At 46.8% G+C, this 12,144-nt stretch overlaps 1 protein-coding gene across 1 annotated transcript; it reads right to left on the bottom strand.

Moving 5' to 3' along the window:
• Nucleotides 1–1,111: 1,111 nt before the first annotated feature.
• Nucleotides 1,112–6,434, bottom strand: cct2 (chaperonin containing TCP1, subunit 2 (beta)). Its single transcript, XM_019276666.2, has 16 exons — nucleotides 6,299–6,434; nucleotides 4,403–4,477; nucleotides 4,247–4,312; nucleotides 4,056–4,167; nucleotides 3,904–3,980; nucleotides 3,705–3,817; nucleotides 3,416–3,618; nucleotides 3,232–3,332; nucleotides 2,978–3,105; nucleotides 2,763–2,866; nucleotides 2,559–2,678; nucleotides 2,340–2,468; nucleotides 2,150–2,253; nucleotides 1,881–1,980; nucleotides 1,628–1,769; nucleotides 1,112–1,520 (listed from the first exon to the last, which is right to left on the bottom strand). The coding sequence occupies exons 1-16, from the start codon at nucleotides 6,299–6,301 to the stop codon at nucleotides 1,490–1,492; spliced, it is 1,608 nt and encodes a 535-aa protein (XP_019132211.1). The 5' UTR covers nucleotides 6,302–6,434; the 3' UTR covers nucleotides 1,112–1,489.
• Nucleotides 6,435–12,144: the final 5,710 nt, after the last annotated feature.

Consider the following 12,144-nt stretch of genomic DNA (forward strand, 5'->3'; position numbering starts at 1 on the left):
CCTCCATCACGTTAGCATGTTTATGTGCCAACAGCAAAGAGATACTGGATCCCAATTTGTTGAAATAAATGTTGAATTGTCAAATAACATTAGGATATTAGTGAGTAACCATTGGTGGTAGTTCAGTCTAAAAAGCTTAATTTGAGTCAGTGAAGCTAATTTGTGCTGTTCTTCCTCATCAGCTTAAATGAGTAACCGAATAACGAGCCAACACTCCAGTTTGAATGTTTCCTCTTCATTGATTTTGGGTGGTTGCACATTAAAAAATGGAAACAAAATGAAAGACAAAATCCAAAAAGTCACACTGATGCTGCGTCTTATGCTGAGTCCATAAGTGCATCCACACTGTCAGCTCGGTCTAAAGTCAGTATACTGCAGTGACGCACAGATGTCCCCAATGGCCCGCAGGTGTCCCAACGACCTGCAAGTGTCCCCAACGACCTGCAGGTGTCCCAACGGCCCACAGGTGTCCCAACGGCCCACAGGTGTCCCAACGGCCCGCAGGTGTCCTCAACGACCCGCAGGTATCCCCAACGACCCGCAGGTGTCCCCAACGACCCGCAAGTGTCCCCAACGACCCGCAGGTGTCCCAACGGCCCGCAGGTGTCCCAACGGCCCACAGGTGTCCTCAACGACCCGCAGGTGTCCCCAACGACCCGCAGGTGTCCCCAACGACCCGCAGGTGTCCTCAACGACCCGCAAGTGTCCTCAACGACCCGCAGGTGTCCCAACGACCCGCAGGTGTCCCCAACGACCCGCAGGTGTCCCCAACGACCCGCAGGTGTCCCCAACGACCCGCAGGTGTCCCAAAGAGTCTCCAACGGCCCACAGGTGTCCCCAACGACCTACTGGATGGAGGGGTGTGTCCATCTCAGTCCTTGTCCTTCCTCTTTCTATGTTGAGTCCATGAGTGTGTTCACACGGTCAGCTCTGTCTAAAGTCAGCGTACTGTGAGGTTGCGGTAAATAACGTAAAACAAATGTACGCTGTACAGGCTTATATTTATATTTAAGCAGTCAAATGTTGGAGCTAATGCTCACACGGCTGTATCTGTACCAACACGGGACGACTCTACTCTGCCGAAATGAACTTAAGTGACGACAAACAAATCTTCTGATGAGGATTGGTTCATTTATTTCAGTAAACAAAAACAAACATCCAAACTTACGTTTCAGGTGAAGTCGGCACAACATTAGCTTAACCAGCTTAATCAGCAAGTGCTGTGACGGAGCTAATGTTAGCATAGCATAACTGTTACCGTCACTTCTATTGACATCAGCTGATTAGCTTCCGTCTTGCTAGCATTAGCAGAGCCACTGAAGTTAGCTGTGTCCGATGGTTGGCTAGCGTTAGCCGGCTAGCCTGTGCAGTGCTTCCACAGTGATAGTAACAGAAAAACAGCGGAGCGTTCCTTTAATTTGAACTACACAGGTGATAAATAACAAAACTGATCCCCCTCCCTCTTCAGCGTCTTCATCCTCCTCTTCCTCTAGCAGGGGTGATGGTCGGGAACTCTCTTCCTACAAAACAAACAAACAGTTTTTACGTCATTTTAAACAGCGTCACATGACGCCCTGTTCTCGTCAGACGCAGGTAAACAGAGAAGACAAAGGTGCGATGAACCGACCTGGGGGCAGCTTTGATGATGTTGTCCACTCTCAGGATCATCTCGGCGGCTTCAGAGGCGCTCAGCAGCACCTGACGCTTCACCTGGAAGGACTCTGTGACGCCCAGCTCTGCCATGTTACCCACGGTGCCTTCAGACATGTCTGCAGGGGAAAGAAACACGCTCATCAACGTGACGGCCGGAGACACAAAGCGTTTGTTTGGCTGAAGGAACAATGGCGAGGATTTAAGCTGAGTTTGTTGCGTTCACTCACTCAGTCCGAAGGTGGTCTTGTTGTCTTGGTGTGCAGCTCTCAGCTGAGCCACCAGGTCGGCGCTGTCGTAGCCAGCGTTGTCGGCGATGGTGGTCGGCAGCTGGAGGAGAAAACATCAGATCAACAGACGTCATGAAGCCGTACGAGGACTGCGGTCATTATTTCATCATCGAACAAACTCTGAAATCTTTTAAAGAGTCCAGAGAAGATCGACCGGAACCACTAAAGCTTTCCTGGATTTGGACTTAAGGACTCAAACGGCTGCGTACCATCCTCAGAGCTTTGGCGAACGACTCCATGGCCACCGCCTCTTTTCCCGGCGTCCTATTGGCCAGATCGGTCACCACCTTGGCCATCAGCATCTCGGAGCAGCCTGACGGAGAGGCGGAGTCAGATCAGAGTCAGAGAGAGTGTGTGCGGGAAGGCCGAGTGATGATGTGTGTGTGTGTGTGTGTGTACCTCCTCCGTAGACGGTGCGTGGCTCCTTCACAGTCTGAGCTAACACACACAGAGCGTCGTGCAGCGAGCGCTCGGCCTCGTCCAGAATCTGCTGAGTCGCTCCTCGCAGGACGACGGTGCACGCCTCACCTGAGAGGGAGAAGAGGAGAGGAGGTTAAAGGTCAAACTCAAAGAACATGAAGTGACGGCAGAATACACGTCGGCGTGGCGTCATCGTACCCATGGCGACTCCGGAGAAGTGGATGAGCGTGTCCTCCCCGATCATCACCTCCTCGATCAGCTTGCAGTGTCCCAGCTTCACCATCTCGGGGTGGTCGAAGGTGGAGGTGATCTCTCCTCCTGATCACAAACACGCTGTGTGAGGTTTCACTCAACTGCAAACCAGTGGCATCATACAGTGTGTGTGTGTGTGTGTGTGTGTACCTGTGACCAGAGCGAGACGCTCGACGCCAGCGAAGTCGGCGTGCTCGATGGCCATGACGCCGGCCTGAGCGAACAGCTGCTCTGGGTAGTTGTAGATGAGCTGCCTGCACAGAGAAACAAACAGACGTTCAGTGACATCATCATGTGATGAGGCGAGGTGTACCTGTCGGCTCCTCTGTGTGTGTGTGTGTGTGTGTGTGTGTGTGTGTGTTCACCTGTTGATGAAGCAGTTGATTCCGTGCTTCAGGATCCGATCCACCTTCTCCTTCATCTTCTCTTTCTCTGCGAGTTCGATCTCTGCAACCTTCGCCGTCGAGTCAACGCGAACCCTGGAGCCAAAGATCTGACACACACACACATTTTATAGTTTAACTCTAAAATACCATGAAGAATTATTATGAAAATCTCCGGACACTTCCTGCTGCTGCTCCTTCACAATAAAAGTCTTGAGGAGTTTCGGCGTTCTCACTTTGATCTTGTCGGTGTCCATGCCGGTGTTGGCGATCAGGATCTTCACGTTCTCCATCCTCTTGGGCTGGTTCACTCCGATCTTCTTGTCCAACAAGAAACCTGGACGAATCAGAGGCACACAGCGGTGTTTCAAACAGCCAATCAGAACAGAGCACAGCGGTTGTGACATCACGCGCACTCACCTTCGTCCAGGTAGGAGTCGGTGAGGCTGCCGCCGAGCTTCTTGATGACGTGGATGGAGTCCAGGTGTCCGGTGCCCTTCAGCCTCATGACGGCGTCCACAGCCAGCTGGGCGAAGTGATCTTTGTGGTGAGTCAGCAGTTTGGAGGACAGCGTCGTCCGGGCGATGTTCAGCAGATCCTCCTGGAAACGAGCTGAGTCGTTGCTATGGAGACGGGGGCGGCAGAGTTATGAGCAAACGATGCCGACGCCGGCACGTTCACAGTGATGTCAGCTGGTCGTCGGTCTCACCTGTGATCCACGGCGGCCTCCCTCAGAGCGTCGCGCGCCACCTGAGTCGCCTTCCTCCAGCCGGCGATGATGGTCTGTGGGTGAATCTTCTTGGCGATGAGAAGCTCCGCCTCCTGCGAAGGAAGCAGCGTGGGTTTAAAACATCAGTGCGACGACATCATGGCTTAAAGAACAAAAAGACTCGACGGCGTTTGTTTACCCGCAGCAGCTCTGCGGCGAGCACGGTGACGGAGGTTGTCCCGTCTCCGACTTCGTCGTCCTGAACCTTCGACATGTCTGCAAACAAACGTTCAAACGTCACGTCACAAATTTTTTAAGCCGTCCCTGCAGATGATCGACGGTGTCACTCACCAACCAGCACTTTGGCGGCGGGGTTGTCGACTCCGATGGCCTTCAGGATGGTCGCTCCGTCGTTGGTCACCGTCACCGTACCGCCCTTCCCTCCGCCCATCAAGATCTTATCCTGGAGACAAAGATGACGAGAAGTTCAACCACGGAACATTTGAACAGCGTTCAACAAACGAAAGTCAAACGTGACCTACCATCCCCTTCGGGCCCAGAGTGCTCTTCACCAGGTCGCCGATGGCGATGGCGCCCACGAAGGACGACTGCAGAGAAATCACAGACAGGTCGGTTGAACTTGAAGTGCGAGCGGTTCATCGTCCTCTAAATGTTAGACAGCAGATCAACAAACTCACCAGTCGTGCAGTCTCAGCTTTCTCTTCATCAGCTCCATGTCTGAAGATGTTGACCGGGGCCATCGATAAGGACGCCTGCAGACAGAGCGAGCAACCGACCGGTCAGCGTCACCACGGCAACACACAAACTAACGAATTCAGACCCAACTAGTGAGTGAACGATGGGAGCCGGCTTACGCCAGCGAGCCACTTTATTTATTAATTAATTACATGTGTTTCGTAAAGTAACGCGGCGCGCTACGGGTGCTGACTGAACGTCACTGCATGCACGACTGTGCGACCAATCACGTGAGGAGAGACGGCGCAGGGCAAAGATGAGTGATTGGACGCATTTTAAGCAGCGTCCACAAACATGCACATGAACTGTGCATCCAACAGTCAACAGCTGTTTTCTCCATGAAGTTTCTATCTGGTTTGTGTTGTTTTTACTTTAAATACTTCCGTACAAAGAATGTGTTCAATAATTTAAATGATATATGCGTACACATACAAATCATAAGTTCAAAAACGGCGCTGAATTAAAGACACGAGTGGTAAAAATGAAGAGCCGACTCTTCTTGGTGAGCCGAGTCGAATGATCCGACTCCCTAAAAAGAACCGAACTTCCCATCACTGGACCCAACCGGGCGCCGAGAATTCTCGGTCACGTGATACGTTACCCCAGTTTAGCCCTCAAACCAAACAAAAACAAACGTCTTTGGAAAGTTTCTTCAGCGTCCAAAACTAAATTAAAGAATAGACTGGACATAGGGAACAGACTTCAGGTGTCACTGTCTCCCATTACTCCTCGATGGGACCGGTTTGTTGCAGAGAAACAAGCTCAGGGCTCCCACTAATTCAGCGTAATGGTGAGTTGTATTTTTCTGAACCGTATATTTGTTTTCACGCTGGTCGCATCATTTTATTTCGTCGTATTTACCGCCCACACCTTGAAGGCCGGTCCGTGGCGCAGAAAAGGTTGGGGACCCATAGAGACTTGGCCTGGGAACCGGAGGGTGGCCGGTTCAAGTCCAGCATGGACCCAAAATATGGAAGATGGACTGGTAGCTGGGCACTGACGATGTGCCCTTGAGCAAGGCACCGAACGCCCCCCAACGTCTCGCAGGGCGTCGGTCTGGCTGGCTCCACCATCTCTGTCCACATTTGCATGTCTATGAGCCTTTGTACTGTATGTGTGTTTAAAAATGCATGTGTGATATAAGAATTTTTAATAATTACTATACTGACGCATTAGTTGACGTTTCATGAATTTGATTTGAAAAAAAACAAAACAATGATTTTGAATCATTGAAGGGGATGTGAGCTCCTCTTAGACAAGGCGTGGACGGAACTGTTTATTCCGAGCGTCCGTGAACGCAGCAGCAGCGCGTCAGTCTCGAGGCTTCTCCGGATGAAACCAGAATAAAAACAATAAAAACAATAAAAACATAAAAACAGCTGACAGCTGAGGCGGGAAATGAAGCCAGCTGTTAGAACACGTCACGTGTCGCCTCTCATTAGTCTTTATTAACTTATTAATTAGTGTTTAATCATGTTTCTGACAGACAAAGCGCAGGTGACGAGCTAACGTAGCATGCTAAAGAAGCTGATAAACACGTCATTATAAATAATAACAGACTTTATGATCCGCAGTCTCGGAGACGGTCTTATCCGTCTTATCCGACCGTCTCCGAGACTGCGGAGACTTTAAAGCCGTTAGCTTAGCCGTTAGCTCCCATCACAAAGCGCACGTGCTCGCTCGCCGGTTAGCAGCGCGCGGCTAACGGGAGGCTCACACGCGCGGTCAGTGACGCGTTTACCGGAGCCGGAGCTCCCGCGGGCACCGTGAGGAGCTGAAGCGGCGTCCCGCGGCTGTTTTACCGGCTCCGAATAAATGAAATAATCCGGTAAACTCACCATGATGTCTGCTGAAGCCGAGCACGCGCACAGGAAGGAGAAGGGCAGGGCACGGGGAGTGACGTAGTTACGTAAGAAAGAAAAACGTGACGCTGCGTTCACGGACGACGCATAGTGATGGGAATTCCGGTTCTTTTTAGTGAGCCGGATCATTTGGCTCAGCTCACCAAGAAGAGCCGGCTCTTTCGGCTCCCAAGTGGCTCTTCATTTTACCTTTTATAATTAAGGCAAATTTGGCGCTGTTTTTACCTGTGATTTGTATTTGAACGCATATATCACTTGAATTTCAATAATTTGCTGTAGCCAACTGCATTTACAGTTGTAAAATCCCTTAACTCCCTGAAACCACCCAATGAATGAACTAACCTGCTTGAAGAACCACTCTGCTACACAAAGCTGATAGAAACGCCTATAAAAACCGAAGCATAGAAATTAAAAAAAAAAGGACAGCTATTGACATTTTATTTTTTTATATTTATATTTATACACAAAGTACTGAAAAAAATATAAATTAAATAACAACACTCAAGTAAATGTGCTTTGTTAATGCCCACCACTGACATCTGGACAAATAAAACCAAAATGTTTTTGGTATAGTGTAAAAAATATATATTTTTGCACCTCACTCCTCTCTCTCCTCTCAGCGCTGCTCCCCCCGCCCCTCCCTGCTTGGTGGTATGCTCCTTGTTAATCCTCACATGATTGGTTGCTCAGCCTGCAGGTACTTTTCCTAAAGAGAAAAGTAAAAAAAAAAAAAAAAAAGAACGGCTCGCGGACAGACGGCAGCCGGCTCCCATCGTTCACTTAAAAGAGCCGGCTTTTTGAACCGGCTCATTCGCGATCGACACATCACTAACGACGCAGTGCTGCCGCCACATGAGCCAAATATGAGCCAGTGTGCGACATATGTTTGATTAAAATGAGTTACACACAGAAATAAACACAGTACAACAGTTATAGCAGTGTAGAAATAAATATACATTAAAGTCCGTGTAAAGTCAAAATAAATGTGTTCTGAGTTTGTCAGACTAAAGAAGAAAGTATTATTAACCACCCAGCCAAATTTGAATGATCAAAAAATAACGGCAAGTTTATGAAATCAGGTAAAAATTAATTCTCAACTCCAGGGCTGTGGAGGCGTGTCCACAAAGCCACGCCCATTGAGGGGGGGGGGCGGAGCACAATATGCAAATTTTATGTTAATGATCACCGAGTGATGTCAGGCGGTTTCGTTTTAGGACTGTAACAAGCACACTGTGGATGTTACAGCTGGCAGTATTATTATTATGTATTGTTCAGCTCTTTATGTTGGAGCCACCAGAACCACAATCTGCACGTTAAGGCTTCTATACCGTTACACTACAGGGCGGGGTTATGCTAATTTTATGTTAATGGATCCCTTGACGTCACACGGCGTCAGCTGTTTGAACGTCTAACTTTACATTTTAGTAATTCATCGTTCAAAGTCTTTTCACGTGTTTTCAGCAACTATTGTCCAACATGTTTAATGTGTTTTGAAAGAAAACATGGAATTGCCTTTACACAGACTTTAATTATGAATGCAACACATGTGAAATTATTATTAATTATTAGATAGATAGATAGATAGATAGATAGATAGATAGATAGATAGATAGATAGATAGATAGATAGATAGATAACTTTATTCATCCCCAAAGGTGAATTAGGTCGACATAGCAGTCCAGTATATTTAAATACAACAAAAATACAAGAAGATAAAAATACTGAGGTAGAAAATAAAAAAATAAAAACACAGAATGGGACAAGGACACTTAAAAAACAGATAAATGGGCAGATAAGGTGGCAAGATGATGGTAATAGTACTGATGTTATGATGGTAATGTTATTGTTAATATAATACTACTACTACTAATAATAATAATATATAGATACACGTAGAAATGTGTCATATATTGAACCTGTGCAATTATATATACATATACAGAACATGCAGGGTTTGCATATTAAATATCATTATTCAAACATTAATAAAAAGACTTAAAGTTTATTTTTTAATCTGCTGAGACAACTTTTAGTTTTAATTTGATCCCAAAGACTTTAAAATTTAAATTATATGTTTTAATGAATAAACAATTAAGTGAGTTTTTTTTATAGAAACATGTTTTATAAAATGCAAAAACAAAATATATTTTTGACATATTTCAGCCCCGCCCCCTCATTATTGCCTCTTCTTCAGGCTCCGCCTCCTGGTTTTGTGATTGACAGCCTGGACAGGAAGGCAGTAGATGTGCATGGGGAACCTCCTGAAGTAGCTGCTGACCCAGGGTCTGTGGAGGACACAGCAGGAAACATAAAGGACAGCTGATATTGATGCATTAATATGTGAATTAATTATTGTCATTAATGTGAGCAGCGACTGTTACTTGGCGACTCGCTGGCTGAGGCTCAGGTAACACAGGTTTGTCCTCAGCAGTTGGTTCTCCTGCTGACGGAGGAACTCGGCTTCTTGCTGCCGCTCGACGTCCAGACGCATAGACTCTCGAAGCTCTGCCTCGATACGACCCAACTGAAACACACACACACACACACAGATGTGGATTAATCCACCGCTGAAAATAGTCCCTGACAGTTGCACTATGAGCTTGGAGCTGAGTCTTTTTGTCAGATCCTGTTTATGTTCTGACAGTTCCATGCATGCATCTTCCTCCTCTTATCTGGGTCGCGGCCCCAGAAACACATTCCAGCTCCTCCTGGAGGATCATGGGGTGTTCCCAGTCCTAGATGGACTATACAGTCCCACCAGCAGGTTCTGGGTCTGTCCCGGAGTCTCCCTTTAGTTGGACATGCCTGGTAAACCTCCAAAGGATGATGCCTGTACAACCTCAGCTGGGGTTTTTTTAACATGAAGGATCGGCAGCTTGTTTCCGCGATCTTTCAGTCACTACTCGAAGCTCGTGACCATCGATGAGGGTCTGAACGTAGATGAACTGGAACATCGAGAGCTTCAGCTGAGACTGCACCAACCTGTCGGTCCATCTCACGCTCCGTTTTCCCGTCACTCGCAAACAAGACTCAGAGATACTTGAACTCTGTCTCGCTATGGGCAGCAACTCACTATCACTGTGGACGGAACTGTTGTGGAGAACTTGCTGAAGTCAAAGGTCAAAGGTCAGGAGTTCAGAAAGTGTTCAGGAGCCTCTGATGTCTGATGCTGTATTATTTATTGACTCTTGGCCAAGGAGAATTAGAGACACTCTCAAAGTTCATCAGAAGTGCCTGAGTCGGTCTCACATTCTGCCCAACTCATCCTGGTGGATCGACTTTAAACCCCAAGATAACACCACAAATACTACACGCCCAGAATGAGTCACAGAGAATGTCTTTACCCATGGAGGTGTTATTGTCAGCATGTTCTAGTCTGGAGACACAGATGTCTGTTTACGCAGATTGGACCGTCAACAACAAGCTATCTATTATGTCTATGAAGGCAGCAACAGGTCTCTGTGACCCTGGACACCACAGTGTTGAGATAGACTGGCACCTACTGTTCCCAACCAAAGCCAAACAACTAATACTGCTGAGGACCTCAAGGCCCACACGGGACCTCAAGGCCCACACGGGACCTCAAGGCCCACACGGGACCTCGTTAACCTCAGGAGAGAAAACTCCAGAACAGGAGAGAACTGCAACGCCACCTCGTCTCCTCGTAAGGAGGATATTCAGATGTTCAACGTTTTATTTAAGATACAGTTATGATGGTGAATGTTGAAATATACACATAAAGCTTTATTTGTTTATTTTCTTTACTGGATATTAAAATGGAAACACGTCTGTCCGACCTGTAGATGGCGCCGTTCGCCACACATCGTGTAAAAACAGCCTAAAATGTTGCGACTGTTTCATCTTGAATGTTACCTCCTCCAGCAGACTCCTGTTCTCCTCCAGACTGCTGCGATGCTCGTACAGAGCCAGACCTGCCGGCTCAGACCAACGCCTCACTTCCTGTCTGTCTGCCTCGTCCACACCTGGTCTACCTGCCGCACCTGTCTGCTGCTGCTGCACGATCGGAGGCAGGAAACAGGTGCTGACAGAGAGAGAGAGAGTGACCAGGTCATATTTCACTTCATCATGTTGTAATCTTGTCAAGCAGCATCTGTGGGCTGAGTGGCAGAGCTAATGAACGTATGAACACACACACACACACACACACACACACACACACACACAAACACACATGCTTCCATGTAAACCAGTTTCCATTCAGATTTGTTTACAGTCGGGTCTCATCACAGTAACGAATCCCTCTGCCAAGGTCGTGCTCCGGTGGAGAGTATCACACACACACACACACACACACACACACACACACACACAGTTATCAGATTGTCCACACAGTGTCCAGTTCCCCTGCAGACAGCAGCCATGTTTCCATCAGGATGAATTCTTTTTGTTTGTTTGTTTTATTTTGTGACGTTCATAGACAAAAACAAAACAAAGTGTCAGATTTCAAGTTGTTTAAAAAAAAATTATTTTGTGTTTTTTAAAATGAATTTTTTACGTGTTTGTTTACCACAACATTCAATATGACAGAAACTCATCTGACCTTCATGATTTATTTCTGACCGCAACATCTTCCAAGAATTGTATCCATCAGAGGCCTGAAAGGTTTATTGAAGCTCGGCCAAGCAGAGTGGAGACTACGTCCAGGTTTTAGACGGTCTGCGGGGACGTCACAGAGACTACGTCCAGGTTTTAGACAGTCTGCGGGACGTCACGGAGACTACGTCCAGGTTTTATACAGTCTGCGGGGACATCACGGAGACTACGTCCAGGTTTTAGACAGTCTGTGGGAACGTCTCAGAGACTACGTCCAGGTTTTACATCTAAAGGTACCTGAGCTCCTTTTCAACCAATCAGACGCCCTGTTACCTTTGTTCTCTGCTGTCCGACTCCTCCCGAATCTGAGAGAGATGCCGACATCCCCCGAACCTGCCCTGCAACACACACACACACACACACACACACACACACACACACACACACACACACACACACAGGATAGAGTATCAGTTAATTACATGTTCTCAGGACTGACTGAAGCCTGGAAGAGGACAGACAGTTTCCCCTAACGATAGTCTCCGTGGTGACAGGAGACATCTGTCCGTCAGTCTCCAGGCTGACAGACGACACCGCTGCACGCACACACACACACACACACACGCACACACACACACACACACACACACACACACACACACACACACACACACACCTGAGTAGAGATTAGTTACCTGTATTGGGAAGGTTTGACAGTTTTTTACCTCCAGACATCCATAAATATAAAATCAAATAAAATAAAATAAACAAAGTCGAGGATGCAGTGTTCAGTTCAGGACAGATTACATTTCATTGATCATTTTCTGTCAATACGTTCATTGATCAATTAACTATTGGCTTCAGCTGTTGGGTCATTTACAACAAAATATCAGATTTTTATAAACTCTTCACATGTTTCGTGTAAAGTAACTGAAGCTGTAAAAAAAAAAAAAGATGATGGACTGTGTGACAGAAACATTTGACCAGGAGTTCATCAACTTTCAGCCTTTATGTCGACTAAATTAGGAATAAATTAAAGTGTCAATAATGGACATACCATGTGGTTGAAAATTCATTACCTGCAAATCCCTGAATGGAATGTTTCCATTCTTGATGGATATTATGCAAAATACCAAATAAAACAACTCAAACAATGCAATGAAATAATGTTTAGACCAAAGTGATGCAGTTCATGTCAGCTTTTAACAGACTATAACTGATGTGATATACCAATATTGATGTGATATTTAACTCAACATGCTCAATAT

This window comes from Larimichthys crocea, chromosome X (genome assembly GCF_000972845.2).
Source record: "Larimichthys crocea isolate SSNF chromosome X, L_crocea_2.0, whole genome shotgun sequence".
In the NCBI taxonomy this organism is placed as follows: domain Eukaryota; kingdom Metazoa; phylum Chordata; class Actinopteri; family Sciaenidae; genus Larimichthys; species Larimichthys crocea.